The sequence below is a fragment of the Mus caroli genome, unplaced genomic scaffold (assembly GCF_978045245.1).
Source record: "Mus caroli unplaced genomic scaffold, Mus_caroli_1 scaffold_13, whole genome shotgun sequence".
In the NCBI taxonomy this organism is placed as follows: Eukaryota; Metazoa; Chordata; class Mammalia; order Rodentia; family Muridae; genus Mus; species Mus caroli.
This window is the reverse complement of record NW_028227268.1, coordinates 69,095,543-69,117,870: the sequence shown is the minus strand read 5'-3', so window position 1 is coordinate 69,117,870 and position 22,328 is coordinate 69,095,543. Positions and strand designations below refer to the sequence as shown.

General features: G+C 44.0%; 1 protein-coding gene and 1 pseudogene across 2 annotated transcripts in view; both read right to left on the bottom strand.

Annotated features, from left to right (window-relative positions):
* Nucleotides 1-3,827: 3,827 nt before the first annotated feature.
* Nucleotides 3,828-22,328, bottom strand: part of LOC110289184 (solute carrier family 22 member 21) — a 29,919-nt gene continuing 11,418 nt past the window's right edge. The window contains exons 3-10 of one of the 2 annotated variants that reach the window (XM_085830013.1): nt 14,295-14,449; nt 13,231-13,402; nt 11,996-12,122; nt 9,912-10,021; nt 8,618-8,832; nt 6,813-6,995; nt 5,494-5,629; nt 3,828-5,153 (exon numbers count right to left, since the gene is read on the bottom strand). In XM_085830013.1, coding sequence (XP_085686139.1) covers nt 5,081-5,153; nt 5,494-5,629; nt 6,813-6,995; nt 8,618-8,832; nt 9,912-10,021; nt 11,996-12,122; nt 13,231-13,402; nt 14,295-14,449 — 1,171 coding nt within the window. In that variant the 3' untranslated portion in view covers nt 3,828-5,080. The remainder of the gene's footprint in view (nt 5,154-5,493; nt 5,630-6,812; nt 6,996-8,617; nt 8,833-9,911; nt 10,022-11,995; nt 12,123-13,230; nt 13,403-14,294; nt 14,450-22,328) is intronic. The other variant, XM_085830014.1, reaches the window with a different exon arrangement.
* Nucleotides 19,984-20,464, bottom strand: LOC110306176 (histone deacetylase complex subunit SAP18 pseudogene; annotated as a pseudogene).

Here is a 22,328-nt window from a genome sequence, read left to right as displayed (position 1 = left end):
TTTGTAACTCTTTAGCAGTGTTCTCCTGCAATTCTTTAAGGGATTTTTGTGCTTCCTCTTTATTGTCTTCTGCCTGTTTATCAGTGTTCTCCTGCATTTCTTTAAGTGTGTTATTAAAGTCCTTCTTGAAGTCCTCTATCATCATCAGGAGATATGCTTTTAAATCCGTGTCTAGCTTTTCCGGTGTGTTGGGGTGCCCTGGACTGGGCGAAGTGGGGGTGCTGGGTTCTGATGATGGTGAGTGGTCTTGGTTTCTGTTAGTAAGATTATTACGTTTACCTTTCGCCATCTGGTAATCTCTGGGGTTAGTTTTTATCGTTGTCACTGTTTAAAGATTGGAGCAGAAGCTGTGTTCCACTCACCAGCAGTCCCAAAATCCTGCGGCGGGGGTCGTGGGTAGCTGGCGGGTGTCAGGCAACCCTGCTCTCCCACTACCCCGGCGCTGATCCAGCCGGATGAGGCCTGTGGCCCTACTCAGGCCGGTTTCTGCTTCCCTAACTAATGCAGTCTCAGGTCCCGCGCACAATTGGATTGGAGCAGAAGCTGTGTTCCACTCACCAGAAGTCTTAAGATCCTGTGGTGGGTGTTGTGGGTAGCTGGCGAGTGTCCTCCCCCAAATTTTAAAGCTCATTGTATAAGAGCAAAGGCTTGTAGTAAAATTCCTTCAGAGGGATCAAATATCTATACAATGAATAATATGCACTGAAGGATTCAAATTTCTTGTATTGAAGCATCAACAATTTTTTTGTATAGTGAAGGGCTATTAGCCATTCTCTGTGGTAAAAGTTTCCAATGATATTATTTCATTGCTTTTTTAAAATTACAAGCAGGATCACTAATGCAAACCTTTTACAATCATCAAGATGCAAGAGATAGTATAAAACCAATATTTTAAATTTATAATAATTTTATATGTATTTTTTTGGAATGGCAGGTAAGCCAAGTTGTAATGCTCCCATAAGTTCCATAGTTTCATTAACTTTTTGTAAATCTTGCAATAATCTCACTTGCCTGATTTCTTCTTAATTACCAATATGGGTGAGTTAAAATCTTGAGCTTATTATTGAATTGTAGACTGCAGCTGATGGAACATTGGCAGTTTAATTATACGTTTTAAGTTTCTTTTGCAATATTAGAGCATAACCATAATTTTGGAAAGCAAAACCAATTTTTTAACAGAGCAAACAATCCATTCTCTGTTAAAAAAAAAACACCAAGTTCATTACTTTCATGTTACAAAGTCTGGCTGCCAGTTCTTATATATAAATGCATGATGGTGCCTGTACTGGCTGGTTTTGTGTGTCAACTTGACACAAGCTGGAGTTAACGCAGAGAAAGGAGATTCAGTTAAGGAAATGCCTCCATGAGATCCTGCTGTAAGGCATTTTCTCAATTAGTGGTCAAGAGTGGGGAGGGCCCTTCTTGGGTGGTACCATCTCTGGGCTGGTAGTCGAGTTCTATAAGAAAGCAAGCTGAGCAAGCCAGGGGAAACAAGCCAGTAAGTAAGACCCCTCCATGGTCTCTGCTTCAGCTCCTGCTTCCTGACCTGCTTGAGTTCCAGTCCTGGCTTCCTTTGGTGATGAACAGCAGTGTGGAAGTGTAAGCTGAATAAACCCTTTCCTCCCCAAGTGCTTCTTTGTCAGGATGTCCATGCAGGAATAGAAATTCTAGCTGAGACAGTGCTGCTTCTTATACCTCGTTATTTTAAGTCCCATAAGCCTGGTTTTTAGAACAAGAATTACTTTAAGTATTATCCCAATGTAGAGGTATCTATAGAGACTTGTTTCTCTAGGTTGGCTCATGCCATGTGTTGTTGTCTAGAATGACTCTAACAGAGTTACCAGTTTTAAGCTAACTTTCTCTTACCAATGTTACAAAATTTTAATCATACCCAATAACTTATAAGCCAATAACCTATAACCAAGATATGCACAGCATATTTATACATTTAAGACCAGTCAGAAACAAGCATGAAATGAGTGGCCACATTAACCACAGCCAAAATGTAACCATTTTTTTCTTTTCAACATGAAACACAGAGCAACAATTAAACAATGGAACAAAAACACAGACATAAACTGACAGACATGGACAGATTGGCTTGCTAAGGATAGACCGAAAGATAACTAGATGTGCCAAAGGGGCCCAGATATCTACCTATGCGACAAACAACCAGAAGCATTCCTCCAGTAGGAGCCAGAGAGGAGGCGGGACTATGCCTCCCGACCTCCTCCTATCCCTAGGAGAGCTCTGGAACAGCTTATGTTCATTTTCCTTCTCTTTCACTAAAGTGTCCCAGATTTGGGGGGGGGGGGCACGACACAACTGCTTTTCTGAAACCCATTCTCTCTCTTATATCTAGGGTTAAACTATCTCTCATTAGGGTCCAAAGACTAAAACCATCTATGTGAATTATCTTTACTCTTTTAGATTTTAACATAACTCAAAAACACACACACAAAAAAGCATTCTACAATTACCTTGTCCCTTTTTACAAGGTTTATTCACTGCTGGCCCAAATCTTCTTTATTTTCCTTTGCCTTTGCTGTCTTTGCGCAACACTCACTTCCTGTGGTGTCCTTCACTGTATCCCACTGACTTGCACCCCAGGTTGGGCGCCATCTGACCAAGCCAGCTCAGTCAGTCAACAGGGCCTCAAGGGCAAGAGTGAGGATTGAAAAGAAAAAGACAATTAGAGAAACATTATAACATCTCTCCAGCCAGTGCTGAGGACAAAGCAGCTTTAATTTTTCCCAGCCAGCTTTTATACCATTCTAGGTACTAGCAGAGAATAGGATCAGTTCTTAGATCAAAGACAAAGTGATTCAACACAGCAATGAACAAAGAGATCACACCAGGTAGTAATCAGCAAAGCAATAAACAAGGTCCCCTGAATCCAAGACAAAAGGGAGGTCACACCTTCCTTGGCTGTGCTCACCTTGATCCTTGCATTAGCCCAAATGTGAATATTCTTATCTGAGCCTCTTTCCTTGAGCCCAGCGACAAGTACTTGCCAAATTTCTATATGCAGTACCAAAAGCTCTCCATAGCTGTTTCCTGGGAGACCTAGGATAAGTGCATTACACAGGTGCAGTTCATGGTCAATATTAAGTAGATGCCTACGAGCTAAATCTTAATCCCAAACCACTGCTACAATTAGTCTATAGAAGAGTTGCATGTACTGTGTCCAGGTAGATCAGTCAAGGTTCTCTGAAAGAACAGAAATGATAGAATGAACTCATATATACTAAAAGCGGAGTTACTAGATGGTTTAGAGGCTGTGGTCTGAGCAATTCAACAATGGCTGTCTCCTGTGGAAAAGCTAACAATTGGGGAGTTGTTCATTCCCCAAGACTGAATGTCTCAGCAGTTTCAACTGGTGCTGGAGTCCCAAGAAGGTCCTAGAGAACTGTCAGTTTTCAGTCCATGTGGGAATACAGATGTGAGTTCTAACACCAGAGCAGGGGTTAGGAACAAGATAGATGAACTAGCTAGTGATAGCGAGGGCAAAGAGGCAGAAAGTAAAAACTTACCTTCTTCCCTGTGAGCTGTCACGAGAAGATATGGACCAGATTAAGGGTGTGTTTTCTGACCCTCAGTGATTATAGATTTAAAATAGATCTTCCACATCAAATAATCTAAGCACAAAAAATTCCTCATAGGTGTGTGGCTAGCTGCTTTTAGTTAATTCCATATATCATCAAGTTTATGATCAAGATTAGTTATCACAAAAGATCCTAGCCAATTCTAGAAATAAAGAATGTAGTCAGTTGCTATTATTTATTTATTTTTAAAAAATAGTTTATTAAAACCATTTCATTGCCCAAGGCACTTCAGTAGCCTTCACAAAATACAGGTTTTTGTGTTTGTTTTGTATTGTAAGTGGGTGAAGCATGTGCTTTCGGAGCACCATGGCAACATAATCAGAAGAGAAGACAATCACACTGAACACAAAACACCCACCGATGTGACATGCCTGCAGCCAGCTACTCTGAGAGACTGTGAACACAATTTACATTTCTTTCTTGTAATTTTCCTCATGATTACACATCGTAAAAGGAAGAAGCATAGTGTTATTAGTTTTGGCACTCAGAGCAGCTCTAGTGGCTAAGATTGGGAAGGCCTTGTATGGTGGTAACTGCACACCAGCCAGGGTGACCCTGGGCTGGGGAACACAGGCAGTTCCCAAGCTTCTGCTAAGGGACAAATAGCTTGAGACACAAACAGCAGATGACAAACAAACAAACTCCCCATGACAGTGCTGGGAGAGGGAAGGGACACTCTGTTATCCATACATTTCCTTCAAGACACAGATAAGTGGCTGGCAGCCAGAATTCTGATTTACACAGCAGTGGAAGACAAGCCTTGGCCTCAACAGTAGATTTCTCACAGGGCCTGGACAAGCCCAGGACCCTGACCACACACACAGTACCTGGCTGTGGGACTGAGCAGTCACAGTCCACACATTGTCTGCTTTATGGACCAGCTTCCACCTTAGTTTCCTTTGGGCTCCCTCAGTCTTGTGTTATGTCACGAGTTAAGAGCGTTGCAGTTAAAACTTTTTAACTGAGAAAAGACGAGAAATCAAACTATCCATGGAATCATTTATTTTCTGAAAAGATTTTTTTTTTTGTTTCCTTTTGGTGCACTTGATCAAACCCAGGGCCCTGTGTAACCTAGACAAGGACACTGCCCCTGAGCCACACTTATTCCTTTCCTATAAGTTCTGCAGTTAAGGAAAGGAGGGAAAAACAGACCTGCTGTTCTATGTGCACCCTTATCAGGTCTTACAAAATAACAAAGCATGTCTAGCAGATGTTTCTTATAGTCTTCCAAGTCCTGCTTGTTCAAGAGACTCAATTTATTTCTTTGGAAGGCCCAAGGTCCACCACTGTGATGGGATGTGCAAGCTGTGTGTAGTTAGCCTTGGCGGCCCTAGAGGAAGGTGACTCTCCAGGACAGATGCTAGTTAGACACAATGCCAACACAACAGAAAGCACTCGGTCACTGACAGTATTTCTGACAACATACAGGTTTTCAGTTCAGTTCAATCAGCTTCTGGACTAGGTGTTAAAAGCCTTTAGGTTCGGGACACATTTCCTTTAGACTCCTTCGGGGACCCTTTCTTGTTTAGGGATTGCATTTGTTTTAGTCTATTAAAACAAGAAAAACAAATGTTACTTATAAATCTTACAAAGATACCCATCAGTTGCAAAACAAGCAAGCCAGATTTAGGAAGGAAAAAACCCCACCCCACCTGGTGGGTTCTGAAGTTTCCCATAGTCTTTGCACTAAACTAGAACTGCTGCTTTCATGGGCGTGCACATGGTCATACGGGCTTGGGCCATCGCCCTCAACAGCACCATGGTTAAAGGAGTCTAGGGATTTGTGAGACACAGTATGCAGAGAGCACTGCTTCAAAGGCTTGTGGCCTTAAGACTTGGCAAGGATGTGACTCAATATACCTACAGTATGGGGAGGGAAGTCTCTTACTTTTTGACCTTTTGCATCTCATCAATGGTTTCTGGGAGAGAAACCCCAGAACTCTCTGGGAAGAATAAAGTGATGATAGCTGTCAGGATGGTTAGACTTCCCATGAGCATATAAGGTAGGCGGCGGTCATAGGCACCTGTGGTCAAGCAGAGGACCCAGGTTACAGTGAGACTAGGTCTTAGTTGGGCCTTTTATTCTCTCTGGACTCTATATAGCGCTTACTGTCCTGTGGGTTCCAGTGCTTCCCAAAGCCTGGGCTGCCAGAGTGAAGTCTGGCATCTACAGATTCAGAACCCAGACCAGGAACACATGTGCCCAGAGGTCCAGCCGTGTTTACATTGGACAAGGGAGGTAGAAGGGAACAGAGACAGGACAGCTGCAGGGTTTCCAAGCAACACAAGGTGCTTGTCCAGGACAGGAACAACTTTCCACCTCTGCAGATGTGTCACAGTCTGATTTACACTCAGGTTAGACTGGGTACTGCCCAATTAGCACCATGTAGCATGCTTGCAAAGTAATTGCTACTCTCTGGACACTGGCAAGTCCTCTCCTGAGCTAGAGATATGCAGAGGAGAAGCAGCTGCCAGGAGGGAGTACTTCTCTGAACCATAGAAACTGGTGTCCTGATACATAAAATGTCAAAAGGCAGATCTTTCCAGGGCATAAAACATCTTGTCAAGTGTGCCATGCAGGCCTCTATATGCCACCTAGTCAGCAGGCTGAGGCAAGAGGAGCAAAAGTTCAAGCCCAGCTCATACAACTTAGTGAGCTACTGTTCTGAAAAGTAAACTGAGGGCCAGGGAGATGGCTCAGCTGGTTAAAATACTTGCTGCTAAGCTTGGAGACTGGAGCTCCACCCCCAGGATCCACATGGTAGAACTGACTCCCTAAATTGTTCTCTGACCTCCACAGATAAGCTGAAGGAATGAAGTGTTTATGTTACGGCAACTGTCTGTCTATCAGACCTCTTGCATGGAAGGGATTCTCTTCATGTTCCTAACTCTAAGGAAAATTCCTCCAGGAAAGTACACTGCCTCCCTAAAGCATTTCTTCAGATGAAGAAATTGTACTCTGCGATGGGGGGTCTGGGGAGTCTGAAATAGAAACTCCCAGACTTCCTCGTTCCCATCTAGCTGTGCTGTGAGTTACCTGACATTTGCAAATGAGTGCCTTCTCTACACTACACTTGGAAAGGAACCTTCTCCAGTCAGGGATCCAGTAACTGTAGCATCCTGCTAACTACAGGTGCTTGTTCTCCAGCTCACAGTAAGGCTACTTAGAGCTTCTGTCCCATCACTCCAGTGCACCATGGTACTCACCAAGGTAAACAAAGTAGGGAGACAGGATGCTGCCAAGGCGGGATGCTGTGGAGCTGACCCCCACACCCATGTTTCTGACCACAGTGGGGTACAGCTCAGCTGTGTACACATAGACCATCGAGTAGGCAGAGGTGATGCCAAACTTCCCCACCATCACCAGGGTAGTGGACAAGTAATGTAAGTCTGGAGAGACAAAGAGAGTTAGCAAAGGCAAGAGAGTCAGTGCAAGGGTTCCCTGAGGACTTCTCTTCCCCTTTCTCCTTGGTTTGGGGTGGAGCAGTTGGTCAGTTTCTGAAACTTTCCATCAGAAGAAAACACATGGCTAAGACTTCTTAAAGGAGATTAGTAGAGGAGACAGGGCACTTCATGTATGTAAGGGTGCATGTTTCTCAACCCTGAGGCCCAGATGGTAAGCTCCCTGTCAGCCCAGCCCACCTACCTTCCAGAAGTCATCCTGTGTCATGGATGAGCTGCTTTACCTGGTCCTCATCCTGAGGGCACCATGGGGTTAACTAAGGACTTGTAAGTGAATGGGGGAGTTCAGTTCTAACTCAGGTCATGCTTGCAGGCTACTCAAGAAGTTCAGAGATCTGGGCTTTTGAGGTGGCTCAGTGGGCAACAGAGCTTTCAGCCAAGCCTGGAAACTTAAGTTTGATCCCCAGGATCCACACATTGGATGGGGAGGACCAACAGTTCCCACTTCCTACAAGTTGTCCTCTGACCTCTACGTGTGTGCTGGAAACATGTCTTCCTTCTCCAAATAAATAAGTGTAATAAAATCACTGAAAAAAATGACAAAACTATAAACCATCTGATCTTGGGGCTGACCCTCCAATTGACTTCACTGCCTAATGAGTGTAACTAAGTGTCCCACAGCTCACTCTGAGCTCAGGTGAGTGCCACTGCAGCCACTGCTAGGTTCCATAATTGCATATTCTTGTGTAGGGATGGGGGCCTTATTCTCCAAAGGAAATGACCAGAGGTTTCCAAACCACAGGGGTATGCGTGATTCTGGCAAACAATGGACAAATAAAACTTGCCCCGTGGTCAGAAAGAACTACTGCCCTCTAGTGGGCTACCAAGGCAGCCTTAATCATGATCCTTGATCATGCTTGGGTCATTCCCATTACAACATCAGAGCAATAATGTAGCCCAGGCTGACGTCAGGTTCCCCAAATGGCCAAGGATGACCTTGAACTGATTCTCCTGCATCTTCTTCTTGTGCTGGGATTATGGGTGTGACCCACTAGGCCTTGCTCTGTCTTCCCTATCAAGTCTTCTGAAGTGTTCTCCCTGACTTTCCCCCTTAGGGGTCCTGCTACCTCATGTAAATTTTACTGAATGCCCCTTGTTTAGGGTACTACTCATGACTAAGAGCACTTTAGATGCGCTGAATTTCCTTTATTTCTGTTCACCATCTGTGAAGTACCAGCATCTAACTTGCCTTCTCTACTAGGAACAGACTCCATGCAGACCCACTCCAGCTATTCCTTGAATAAGTTAATAAGACAGGACTAGTGGGATGACTCTCTTATCTCTTTATTCTAGAGAGAAAAATATAAATGAATATATTAATTTAGGCCTGGGGTTTAATTAACCAACAGCACGATGATTTCTTCCTACCAAACAAAGCCCAGGCCATGAAGAGCACTCTGGTTCTGTGACACCACCTCATGATTTTTAAGTAAAGATTGTGTACATGAAGCACACACATAATGCTCTTGACTGTATACACTTCATTCATAGCCTGGTTTGAGAAAGGGAAATACTCAGGATTGTAAATGAATGTTGAATGTGGTCCATACCTGAAGGCACCAGTTGTACTAAGAGAAGGACACTGCCACCCAGGAAGAGGGAACCAGCCATAGAATAACGCCGGGACACATGCTGCAGCAACAGCCAGGCCAGTACATAGGCTGGGACTTCAACAGCCGCCAGTAGGAAGCAGTTCACATAGATGTTCCCATTCAAGTTAGGAGTGTCAAGAGATAGTCCAAAATAGCCCACTGATATGGTCAGCCTGCAACAGGGTACAGAAGAGAGCTGGAGAAGCAACATCCATCTCCCCAGACCCACACACCTTCACAAACCTTCATCCTGAGAAGTTCTGAACTGCTCTTGATGCAGGGAGTGGGGGGGGGGGCAGTAGTAAACTCCACCCTGGGCCTTACTACGTAGCACAGAAGTTAAGTTTTGTTGTGTAAATCATTTCCTGATTTATATCCCAGAACATCCCATAAAGAAAGTGTCTCAGCAAAATGCTTCATATAATTCACAATGACTTATTACTAGAGAAAGTCCCAATTTGTGTTTCAACATTAGAATCTTACACTGAACATTGGGTTTACAAAACCCCAATTTCCCAACCCCTTTGGCAAACCTGTATCTTAAAAAAATGCATACATTACAATTCATAGCAGTAGCAAAATTACAGTTATGAAGTAGCAACTTGAGTAATTAATTTTATGGTTGGGGTTTTCTACAACATGATGAAGAGTATTAAAGGTTCATAGCATTAGGAAGGTTGAGAACCACCAGTCTATGAACATCCCAGAAGGGCCCTATCTTACTTTCATGTTTCCAGAAAGCTCTTAGCAGCTTCAGGAACATAAAGCATAAAGTGTCTTCACTAAGACACTTCTTCAAACCTCTAACTGTCCTAGCTAGAGAGTGTGTTATCAACAGAGAATTGTTTAAGAGGGATGGGGTGGGGGTGGGGCTGTTTAGGGTGTGTGGAAATGAAGGACAATGAGGACCCAATGTAGGGGCGTTCCCTCTGTCTCCACGAGCACAGTAGAATTGCTGTCAGTTTCTTCCTGGCTATTTACCACAGAGGGAAGGGACAAGGAACAGGACAACTAAGGAAGGACCTGTGGGATTCCCTTGTGGGATCCCTAGATCTCAAACAGCCTCCATGATCATTTTCTCCTTTTCTGGGTTTCCACTACATTAAAAACTGTTATGTCTCTGTGGCTGCCATCCATCACAAGGGAGAATCCTTGTATCTGCGATGACAGAGGTTTCAGCTTTGGTCTGAAGCGTGTCTGTAGACAAGAGTCAGGAGAGTAGGTACAGTTCAGGCAGGTCTCACTTACGTACCACAGGATTATAGACATGATGGTGAGGATCCTGATATTTGGTGTTCGGACCAGATCATAAATGTGGTGCGACTGAGGCTTCTTGGAACTATCGTCTTGTAAATTAGTGGTCTAGGAAGGAGAACAAGTTGAAGACCTGCCTCAGACAGGCACACACTTAGCACCCATCATTTTCGCTATCTGCTTTTCAAGAGTTAGGGAGCATTCTAAGGTTCTTCCTTGAAAAGACAGAAGTACAATGACTCAAGGGGATGTCAAAGGCCCCTGCAGGCTTAGTCAAGGACAAATTGGAATGAAAGACAATGAGGGATAAAGAGAGGAGCCCAGCAATAGCAGAGGAGCAAGCAGACAGCCACCTCACTGCATTACCTTGCCCATCCTCACTGGCCACCTCCCAGGGAGGCTTCTGGGAATTCCTACGGCAGGCTGACTCTCTGCTTTCAGTCAGAGAAAAATAAGGCTGTGTATTTTACAGAACTGACATTTAAATGGAATGAATGAAAGACCAGTAACCATATAGTTACTGGTCTTCTTCCAGAAACAAAATCTAACTGAAAATAGGAAAATTGACCCACCCTTCACCCAGAGTAACTTCCTATGGCTTTCAGCAGAGCCAAGGCTGTCCTGTCTAAACACACTGTCCTTGCTTTCTTAGTTAACTCGGCTCAGCAGCTCAGCAAAAGGTCAACATGGGACTCAGATCCTCTGAAAAAGCCTCATTTCCTCAGTGATGCCAATGAGGAAATAGGTTCACACAAACCTATCCCTTACTTAAATGCTACCAAAGCCATCTGACTTAAAATGCCCTCAGCCACATTCCAGGCCTCACTTCTGTGCTTCAGAGCCCTTCTGGGGCATGCTGAGTCACAGCTGCTCCTGGGCCACCATATAAGGACTCTTGGTGGCTATCAGCATCTTGGCTTCCTATAATCACACCCCAAATCCTCATAAGCCCAGAGCATCTCAAACATGCTTGTTGCCTAAACTGCAAGAAATTCTCCATGGTCCATGAGAACAGGTAAGTGGTGGCCATGAGAAAAGACCTGGATGGAGCATGCTCAGTAAAGTCTGTCAGATAGAACATTGCTGAGTGTTAATCTACAGTGTTCTGACTATCTGCAGATGGCAGCCCCTGAGGCATAAGAAACAAGGACTTCCCAAAACTGCTAACGTCAAAGGAAGTCCCTTTCTCATGAAGGGTGTTTACTAGTAAAAAGTGATGGTTAAGCCAGACTTGGTGGCATATATCTCTTTAATTTCAGCTCCTGGGAGGCAGAGGAGTAAGATCATTGTTGGAGATAAACCTGGTCTACACAGAGTTTTCCAGACTAGTTAGGATTACATAGTAAGAATCTATGCTAAAAAAGCAAGCAAGGAGGCAAGGAGGCAAGCAAGCAAGCAAGCAAGCAAGCAAGTAGTATTTTAAAAATGTGATTATTTGAATAGGAAATAAAGGAAGCATGGCAAAAAAAAAATCATGGGCAGTTGGAACCCATTCCTCTTGTCCTCTGAGGTTTGCATGTATTCACGTACATGAGTATATATGTGTACATACCACATGAATGTGTGTGTGTGTGTGTGTGTGCGCGCGTGCGTGTGAGACGAGAGAGAGAGAGAGAGAGAGAGAGAGAGAGAGAGAGAGAGAGAGAGAGAAAGAGAGAGAGAGAAGAGAGAGAGAGAAGGTGTGTAGGCTACAGGTTGACCTGGGATGTTACTGCCAATCACTTTTTTAGCTTCTCTTTGAGACAGGGTCTCTCACTGACTGATTGTCTGTCTGACCAATAAACCTCAGGAATCCTTCTGTCTCAGCTTCCTCAGTATTGGGATTACAGGCACATTCAACCATGCCTGGCTTTTCAGTCTGTTGTTGGGGATCTGAACTCGGGCCCTGATGCTTGGGTGGCAAGCACTTTACAGACTGAATCATTTCTCTATTCCTCCAACTTCTGCATTTTAACACCCCTTGCCTTAGGGGTGGCCATGGCTTAGGGAAGGCAAGGGCTAAGTTCCTGTGAGCTGTGTTGTATGCTGCTGACCTAATATGGTGAGTGTGAGCCTCCCCAGCAGCTTCTACACGGCATTTACCTCACTTGGATCAAAGATAGTGGAAGGTGCAACAATCCCATTGATTTTGGCAGCTTTGCGGATGATCACCTCTGCCTCTTTAATTCGGCCTTGAGAGATGAGCCATCGGGGAGACTCAGGGATGAACCTGGAAGACAATGCAATCTAGTAAGACTTCCTGTTCACTTGCTCTCCAGAGGCTGGACTTGGCTCAGCTACATATGGTAAATGAGGCTTCAGACAGAGAGGCAGGTGTGTGTCTTTATTTCTGGTGTTCATAAGCCAGAAATAAAGATAGCCCAGTAACTACCTGAGGTATGAGCTCTGCTGAACACTGACTGAAGTGGGCAAAACCTGAAGCATCCTCCTGTACATCCCAAGGGGATCTCCACTCTGGCTGGCACCTGCATGTCTGCAATGGCAGTGCCCCCTTCTGGCCTTTAAGGAGACAGGTACTAGATGGGCTCCTGATGCCTGGCTTCTGCTGAGAGTCAGGCCCACCCAGATCCTGCTATCTTCTACTCTGTCCCTGTGAGGCACGGGACCTTCTGCAGGGATCACTTGACATCCATCTCTTCCTCACTCCACCTCTGATTTATTCAATAGACTTGTCAGTCTCTCTACAAAACAGCATTGTTACCAAGGCTGGAGACCGGTGGCTATTTTCCTTATCCTTGTGACCAGGCAGCCCTCTCTCCTCTCTCATAATCAGGATACATTGTTTCTTCTGTTCCCATTCTTGTCCAGGATGCTCTCCACCGTGCAAGGGGTGAGGACCTCACCCTAGTCTAGTCTATTCTAAGCAGTGATTCCTGCCAGGATTCTTCTTGGCTTGGAATAGCTTTTGCTTTACCTGCCCAATCTCCTCCTGTTGGCAGCACAGCTGGAGCCTGCCTTCCTCTGCAAGGCCACTCAAGGAAGCTCAATTTGGAACTCTCCCTCTCTTTACTTCCCAACCCCCCTGGTCTGGGGCCTCAGCATCAAGCAGCTACAGTCCAGGTCTTGCTGGGATCAGAGAACTTCCCAGAGGTTTGGCTGGTCTCTATGCTTGCAGCAAATTCTTAGCTTAACCTAGAATAGGGCAGAGGAGATGCCTACTTATGTCTGAGTATGGCGTGATTTTATGAACTGATTTATAAATAATACTCACTCCTATTTTTCTGGGATCTAGACTTGGGATTTGGGGGCTACTGCTGCCCTCTATTGGCTATGACACAGAAGCCACACAGCAAGTAAGCAGCCCAAGCCACACTTACCACCAGAGAGCCCCACACAGCACGCCTGGTAAAGTAATTGCCAGCAGCAGCATCCTCCACTCTCTGATGAAGTATGCAAACAGAGGCAGCACCATGAAGCCAAACGCAAAAAATATGCAAACTCCTAAGGTGGCGAATATAATTCGAACTGACTTGGAGAGCATTTCTGTTCCTGTTCAAAACAAGGAAGAGTCAAGTTAATTATTAATGAGGGTTATTTCCTTATGAATCTTCTGTGATATCATTTTTAACATAGAGACAAGGAGGGAGCCAGAAGTAGCTCTGTGTTGAGAGTCTCTGTGAAGGCTACATCTGAACTAAGTCTGCTCTGATTTGCTCCTAGGGTTTTTCTCTGAGGTCTATAGGTAACAGTTCTCTTATGAACACATCATTACCACCCTCAGACACATGCTAAAGAGCATTAGGCCCCTGTAAGTCCTTACACAAGGAAGAATTAATCAAAGGCAAAGTCACTACTAAAGCCACACATGCTAACTATGATCCTTTGTGGAAAAATGTTCTAGTAACTGCGAAAAGAAAACAATCACCCTCCCCATTATACAGCCGAAGGCACCCAGTGTCTGACTGGTTAGAGCAAGGCTCTTCTAAACAGAGAGACGGGAAGCTTTCCAGTGGGGACAAGGTAGCTTGTCTAAGTCATAGCTTTGAAGGGTAGACTGACCAAAACCTGAACTGGACTGCTCAACTCACTCTCCTTGGCAGACACTGATAGCCACCAGTGCTCTGCAGCACCTCTTTCCTGGGGAGCCTGCCCATCGTGGCCCATCTCCCCTTGGTGTGCCTCCTTCTTTCTTGTTACCTAAGCCCTTTCTATGCAAGTCTTTAAAAAGAGAATTCTAGTTAATGATTGAAGTACTAATAAGGCCAAGAGGCCAGAAGAACTGGACATCAGAAGTCAGAACCATTGTTACGCTCAATTACCTACCTGGTAAACTAGGTTTACACTGTTTAGTAGGGAATTCTAGGTATGAGAGACATTACAACTTGTCTCCAGTCAAGTGAAACACAGGGTCTAGAACTAAACTTAAATCTCATGTCCATACCCAGGACAAATGCTGCCACGTAGTTGGATATATGCCCCATTCCAACAAGGGTATAGAGCAGAGTAAACATCTCGAAGTTCACAGAGAAGACTTGTATGAAGCTGAATCCCGTGTGCATGGCCATGGTCAAAAACAATATATTCTTGCGACCAAACCTGGAGAGGAAATGAGGGTCACAGAGAAGCAGCTGGGAGAGCAGCAGCCACCGGCTCCTCTGAGGGGCTGTCTCCCCCACCCTCTCAGTCTCCAGTGTACATTGCATTCCATACTTTCCAGGATGAATGTATAGTCTGGATACTCATGCTGCCTCAAAGGCAGTGCCACAATGATGCTAATGACTGCAGGAAATGGAAAGACAGTTGTTACATGTAAATCCACATATTTGTAATAATTTTTAAAGACAAAAATACACATTAAAAAACGTAAATGTAACAATTTGACTTTTATAATATAGTATAATCCTTCAATATTAAAAAATTTAATTGCATTTATTTACATTTTCAAGAGGGTTTGAAAAATAACATGACAGAATATTTCTTATACTCTACACAATCACACATATATTTTGATGAACATAAAACAGTCACATGTAGGTAACATTCAGGAGCAAAATATTTATAAAGAAATGGTCCAGGCTGGAGAGATGGCTCAGTGGTTAAGAGCACTGACTGTTCTTTCAGAGGTCCTGAGTTCAATTCCCAGCCACCACATGGTGGCTCACAGCCATCTGTAATGTGCATCTGATGCCCTCCTCCAGTGTGTCTGAAGACAGCTACAGTGTACTTACTCATACAAATAAAATAAACAAATTAAAAAAAAAAGAAATGGGCCAAACCTGCAATGTGTTAACAAACATGCCCGTTAAGTGTGTGCACTGTTTTATTACTGTCATCGGCTGACACAGCCATGAAGGGAAACCTGAGTCTTTCCCCTGTGGTATCAGGGCCAGAAACCTAGTTCTAGGCCCATGTTCTACTATTGCGGAACACCCCAGTTCACATTTCTGACTTTTTTGTTTTACATTTTCTTTCATTTTTATTTATTGGAGTGCATCCATGTAGAGATCAGAGGATGACCCATGGGAGCTGATTCTTTCCATCAACCAGTTGAGTACGGTGGAATGAACTCAGCTTATTCTGCTTGTCAGCGAGCACATTTACCTGTTGAGAAGGTGAAAGGTCACCAGCCAAGCCATTTAACATTTTTTTTGAGTTACATTTTTTCATTTTCATTTTATTTTATGTGTACAGGTACTTTGCCTGGGTATATGTCTGGGCACTGTATGCATGCTTGGTGTCCTCAGAGGCGAGAGGAGGGGATTAGATCCCCTAACACTGGGGTTAGGTTGTGAGCATCTATGTAGCTGCTGGAAATTGAACCCAGGCCCTTCAAGACCTGCCAATGCTCTCAACATCTGGGTGGTCCTCTGACCCCCAATCTAACTCTTGGGGATCAAGAAACCCAACAAAAAATAAAGAAACCCAACCACCACCACCACCACCACCACCCTCCTCCATCCAAGGATTACCCACGGATCTGGATTAATGTTTATAGTTCAGAAGGACAGATGTACAAAAAGTACATCTCTTCATTTATTGAAGATGTTTCCACATATCAGCACAATAGTTACATACAAAATTGATGTTGGGATAATGTATTTTCATGGAACCAAATATTCATGAAACACACAAAATAAAAAAGCCTACATATAATCTATATGCCTAGAATTGGAATTATGCAAATGAGACAGCTATAGTATAATGAATATAGAGAACAATACTTATAGTTCAAAATAATTGGAACAAGTGGGTATAGTTCAACAGTAAACTGCATGCTTAACAGACATAAGGACCTGGATTAAATTTCTTTCACAAATGAAATGAAAACAAAAACAACTACAAAAAGAAGACCCAGCACACAAAAATGGGATAAATTATGGGCAACTGCACACAGGCAGCAGAGGAGCGGAAGACTGGCATTATTTCCTACAGTGTAGAGTGCGGTCTTCACTAAATTAGCAGACTCACACACTTCTCTTTAGGAAGCACTCTCTGGTATACCTGAAATAATGCTTTCTTGGGTTTCTAGGCATCTGTTCCGACTAATGTGTTGCAGTTTTCCTGAGTACCACAAAGCATGCATCAATGCCTTCCTGGGCCTTTCTTTACATTCTTTACAATGAGAATCTCAGTTTGGAGGCTTACTTTGGTGTGTGTGTGTGTATGCATGTACGTGCAGGTGCATGTGTTCTCCTGTGCACATGTGTGTATATGCATGTGGAATCCAGCAGTCAATCTCAGTGTTTTTATTCAGAAGCTGTCCACATCATTTTAAGACAGGTTTCTCACTGGCATCTAGAACTCACCCATTAGGCTAGGATGGCTGGCCAATAAGCTCCAGAGAGCTCCTGTTCCTGCCCTTCAGTCACTGGGATTACAAAGGCATGCCATGCCACCCTGCTATTACATGGGTGCTGGGGACTGAGCATGGAACTTCATGGTTGTGGGACAGCCCTTCACTGTGCTATTTCCCGAAGTTCAGAATTCAGAACTTTGAGTTTCTGTTTGTGATTTGGGGCAGTTTTAGGCTTGAGGGTTTGTTGCTTTGAACTATCCCTCTACTGATTATGATTGGCACTGACATGGAAGTGGTTACTCATGGGCGCTAACTTGGATGGGCAAACACTGGATGTGCTTCTGAGGCAACAAAGTTCTCCTGCCTGCCTTGCAGTTGTTGTCAGGCCACCTCCATTTTGGTCGAACTGTGACCATGACAGAATAGAAAATAATTTAGTTTCCAGAACTAAAGTAAACTTGTTTCTCTAGATTCTTATCCTCCTCAACCTTAAAGACTCCCTCAGTCATGACCCATCAAGAGAGATGTTTATCCATCATCCGCATTCTTGAACTCATCATTGCCTGATTCCTCCTAGTAACAGCCAAGTATGGGCTAAAAAGGAAACCTTTCAGTCTCCTTCCCTCCTTCCCAGACTATGGGCCTGCACTGAAATTATTATGAAAAGTGTAGAAGGGCCACCACTGTGCCACATGGGCCTGAGCTCTTCTCTGAACTCCTGCCATGCTGCTGTCTACCAGCCTATGAAGTTAACTATTTTAATAATGTCAACCCACCAGTCACCTGAGGGAAAGCAGAGCTTCTGCTTGAGACTGGTCTCAGCTGACTCACACCATGTGCATTCAAGAACGCTTACTCTCTTATATTAAAAACTGGCAATGTTTCTGCCCTCAAGAAGGTACTGTCCCATTGGATAGGCAATATTAACCACACTTTAATTAACCATGCTACCGGACACACCATTATACACTGAGACAAGTGCAGAAAAGAAACGGTCTCCAGGTCCACAGAGACACATTAAGGAAGTCAGACTCTAAGAGTAAGGACTGGGCACTATGGGATAATCTCCCTGACAATGGGGCACCAATGAAGTCCAAGGAAAAAGTAACGGATGCCAGTGGGGAAGCATTCAGTCTAGAATGAGAAACCATTCTTAATCCTGTGACATCACTTTCCACTCACTAATTTCTCTTTAGTGCTAGGAAGTCCAGGAACTGAGGTAATGGAAACTGCCACCATGAGCCATTTGTGTGGCCAAGAGACAGCACTGAATGGTTATCAGCATATGTACTATGGCTGGTGATCATGTCTATGTGTATGTGATTAACTCAGGGCTTTAGTGAAAGGCATTAGCTGCCCAACAACAGGACTTTGGAGAAAGAAAGGATCCCAAACTGCAAAGGGCTTTGCAGCTATTAGACAGTGAAGAGGGAGACTCCGACTTGCGTGCACTGTTTTGTACAGAGGGTATGCTACAAGCACAAGGCAGACTAGTGTAAGCTCTACCTTCTCTCCTCCCAAAGGCTGCTCAGGACCCCAGAGACCTAGGGAACACTTTCAAATCACTACTCTTTAGCAGCTGTAGGTTGTAAATAAATAATAATTTAAAAAAAACCCTGTTTTTGATTTTTGGGTTCTTTTCTTCTTTTTTTTTTAAAAATGTGTTTGCTTTGTTTTTAAACAGAGGGAGAGGGAGCTATCTTACAAATAGCTAAGCTAGCCTCAAAGTTTATCCTTCTGTTTAGCCTCTAGTGCCTGGATTTTAGGTATGCATAATCATGCTCAGACCAGAAAACCTCATTTTGAACTTTACTTTTTAATTTATTATATTTTGGGTGAGGGGTGGGAGGCTGGGAGTAGGAGGTGGGTGCATGTGAACTAGAGGAGGGCATGTGGTAGTCGGAGGACAACTTGCTAGATAGAGATGGTTCTCTCCTTCTACCATGTGAGTCCCTATGACAGAACTCAGTGGTGAGCTTGCTTGGTGGCAAGTATCTTTACTCAGAGCAGTCTCTCCCACCCACGGACCTGGTCTGGTCACTTTTAAAGCTGTGAACAAAATGGCAAACATACATATTTACAAAACCAGGAAATACCAATCTACTTCTTCCCAGTGTTGTGCCTCTCGTAATCCAGAAAGCTAGCTTAATAATTTCACAAAGTCATGACAACCTGCCATGTGATGGAGGCACATGCCTTTAATCCCAGGCAGGCAGATCTGTAAATTCAAGGCCAGCCTGATCTATAGAGCAAGTTCCAGGACAACCAGGGCCACACAGAGAAACCCTGTCTTGAAAGAAACAAGACAAGACAAAATACACATACACATGTGTGTGTATGAAACCACACACACACACGCCTCTTGTTTTCCTTCCATCAATTCAAGCCTATCAAATCCCTTTTTAAAATGCACATCTGATAGTTACACTCTGGTTTAAAAAGCAACTCTCAAGGCTCCTCACTTCTCAAATCCAAATGCCTCACTGTGGTCTGAGCTAAGCCCCATTTGCCCATCCGCTCAGGCCTCTGCCTGCCTTGTGGTCTCTGTCTCCACCTGAGCCTCCAGACCTCCACCACAGTGAACTTTTTTCTATTCCCAAGACTCTGGTCAAGACTTTAACAGATGGTGGGTTGCCTGCCCAGAGTGCTCTTCTTCTCAACACCTCTTTGACACCAAATTTCTACGCATCTTTCAACTCTCAGCTCATGGTTTGCTTCTCAGTAAACCCTCCCCTGACCCCTGATGGACACTTCCATGGCATTCTGACCTTCCCTGCTATCATTCCCAATGGCCAAGGAAAACAATCATTTCTTCAATAAGTTGAATCTATCTATCTGCTTTGCCAAAAGGCATGTTCTAGGTGAGCAGAGATCTTCAGCAGTAGTCCCGAAAACCAGAGAAGCAAGGAGCCCTGGGCCTCAGTATAACCTGTCACTTGCCAACTACATATCCTGGGCACATAAATTAACCACTGTGTTTTACTTGCCCCAACTTACAAAATGGAAATAACAGTTCCTGTCAGAGGTGTGAGGATATGGTCACCTAGTTGGTTTTTAAAGTGTGCTACACTTCTAACAGACCTTCGTACATATCACAGACTACATATTTGCTAAATAAACAAAAGCAATCAATTAATGCTTGTTACTAGATTAAGAGAAGTATCATTTCCAACCCTCAGGCTCAGCCAGAGCTGGCAATCTTATAGTCACAGCCTACTTACATCTTTATTTTTAAAAAATGTCTAGGGTTCCCCCCCCCCCCCCCGGCGGGGGGAGAGAGAAAGGATTAAGTAAGTTTATTTTACAAACTGGCTGAAAAATAACTTCAAGAAAGTCAATAGAATTCATTACATCTCATCCTCCCTGACAAAGGTGGTGCCCGATTTGGAGGCGTGATGGCTATGTCCACATAATCCCCTATTTGGAACTTCTGTGACTGCAGGGTCATGGAGTCATCAGTGCCTTTCCTGCCAGACATGGTGCTGCTAATCTCCTTAACTCGATCCAGGTCTTTTAAGATCCATAAAAACAATTGTAAAATTGAAGTGTGTGCCCTTCTTTCTGGCTTCTGGGTAGACTTCCTTCACTAAACTAGTCAGTTCTTTCAAGGTTGCATCCATCCATCCCATGGCCATTCGGTGGTGGCGGCAGTTGTTGGTTAAGACCTGCAGCAGGAGCGGGCAGGTCTTCTCTCGGCAGATCGCCTTCTCTGGCTCCTTCTTAATTTCCTCCTGGGTAATGCGCGATTCCACTGCCATCTTCCTCCTTAGGCCCGTGAGACACTTGCCCTGATCTCTGACCCCTACAGTGAGCATGCGCTAGTCCGGTTATTTATTTATTTATTTATTTATTTATTTTTAAACAGCGTTTTGCTGTGTAGCTCTGGCTGTTCTAGAACTCACTGTATATACTAGGCTGTTTTCAAACTCAAAGAACCACCTGCCTCTGCTTCCTGAGTGCTGGTACTAAAGCAGAGTGCCACTAGACTTGACATCCCACTGACATCTTTAGTGCACCTTGGTGGCAGGTCAGTATTTTTGTTTTTAATCACTAAGTGACTTTTGAAAAATGAATCTAATGAGATACACAGTTATGTTAGTTCTCACTAGCTGAGAGTGATGGTAAATCCTTGTAAATACTTCTGGCATCAGGAACGTCATCCAGGAGGACTGCCACACGTTTAATGTCAGCCTGGTTTACATAGCAAGTACTAGGTCAGCCACGGAAAGACCTTGTACTGAGAAAGAAAAAAGCACTCACAAAAAACAAGGGCCATCAAGATGGTCTAGCAGGTAAAGTGCTTGCTGTGTAAGATCATGAATTCAGTTGGGTTCCTGGAACTAATATCCAAGGTAGGATTCCACTGTATTCTCCCAAACTCCAAATGAATATTTTTGCATGCATACCTCTCCCCCACTGTACATACACAAAATAGCAAATACAAATTTACTAAACAACAAACAAAACCCCAAAATTTTGAGTACTGATGTGAGAATGACCATAGATGTAAACATGCACTGTAATATCCCTTCCCCCAGCCTGGAACCTGCTTGCTCAAGGGTGGAGCTTCCTGCTCATTCGTTCTGCCACGCCCACTGCTGGACTGTGCTGTTTTGCTGCTTGGAGCCACACACGTGTTCACCCTGCTACTGGACCCCGAGACCATTCAGCGGGAATCGGGTTCCCTCCCCCTTCCTTTATAACTGAGTGTCTGAACAAGTAAAATTGAGCTTTGAACAGGATGAACTTGTCTTGGCTCCGCTTCTTCTTTCTCCCCGTCTAGTTCCTCCCTTAGCTCTAGCGGCCATCTCAGTGAACCGTTCACGTTGCGAGCTGCTGGCCGGCCGCAACAGTGCACTCATATAACCCCGAGAGTATGAGACAGAGTCAGCAGCTTTGCTTCCCGGACAAGATGACATCTCTCAGCCTGGATGTCTCTATGAGCCTGCTAGCTGGCCAGGAGGATGCTGCAGCACCCTCTACTGCAGTGGTTCTCAACCTTCCTAATGCTGGGACCCTTTTCATATTGTGGTGACCCCTTGTCTATAAAATTATTTTCCTTGTTACTTCATAAATGTTATTTTGTTACTGTTAAGAATTATAATATAAATATCTGATATGCAGGATATCGATATGGGACCCCTGTAAAAAGGGTTTTGATCCACAAGTTGAGAACCCTGCTCTCCTGGGTCTAGGAATATCCTATCACTGTTACCATAGCCAAAGATCTGTTGAAGTCATCTTTGCTGACCTCAGCTGTCTGTGATAGATCCCAAAGCTCCAACAAAAGGGACTTAGCATAATGGACCTTCTGAGAACTTCACAGTTCTTGATGAAATAACAATAAAGACAACAAACCCTCATAGACAATCTCTATTTTTTATTGTTGCCTTTGGTTGCTCAGGCAGATTCTCCCTAAGTAGTCCAAGATGACCTTGAACTCTCAACCCTCTGGTCTCAGTCATCTGAGTACTGGGATTAGAGGTGTGCACCCCCACCCACTACTTAAATTTTAAGGGTATTTTGATTTTTTGAGCTATTAATGGACCTTAGATAAGAGCTTTAAAATTGTATAATACTATGCTTGTAACAAATAACATTCACTCTCTTGGTCACATAGTAAATGCTATAACCATAGGCCACTTTGCTAAAGGACACCAGAGTTCTACTTCTCTCACC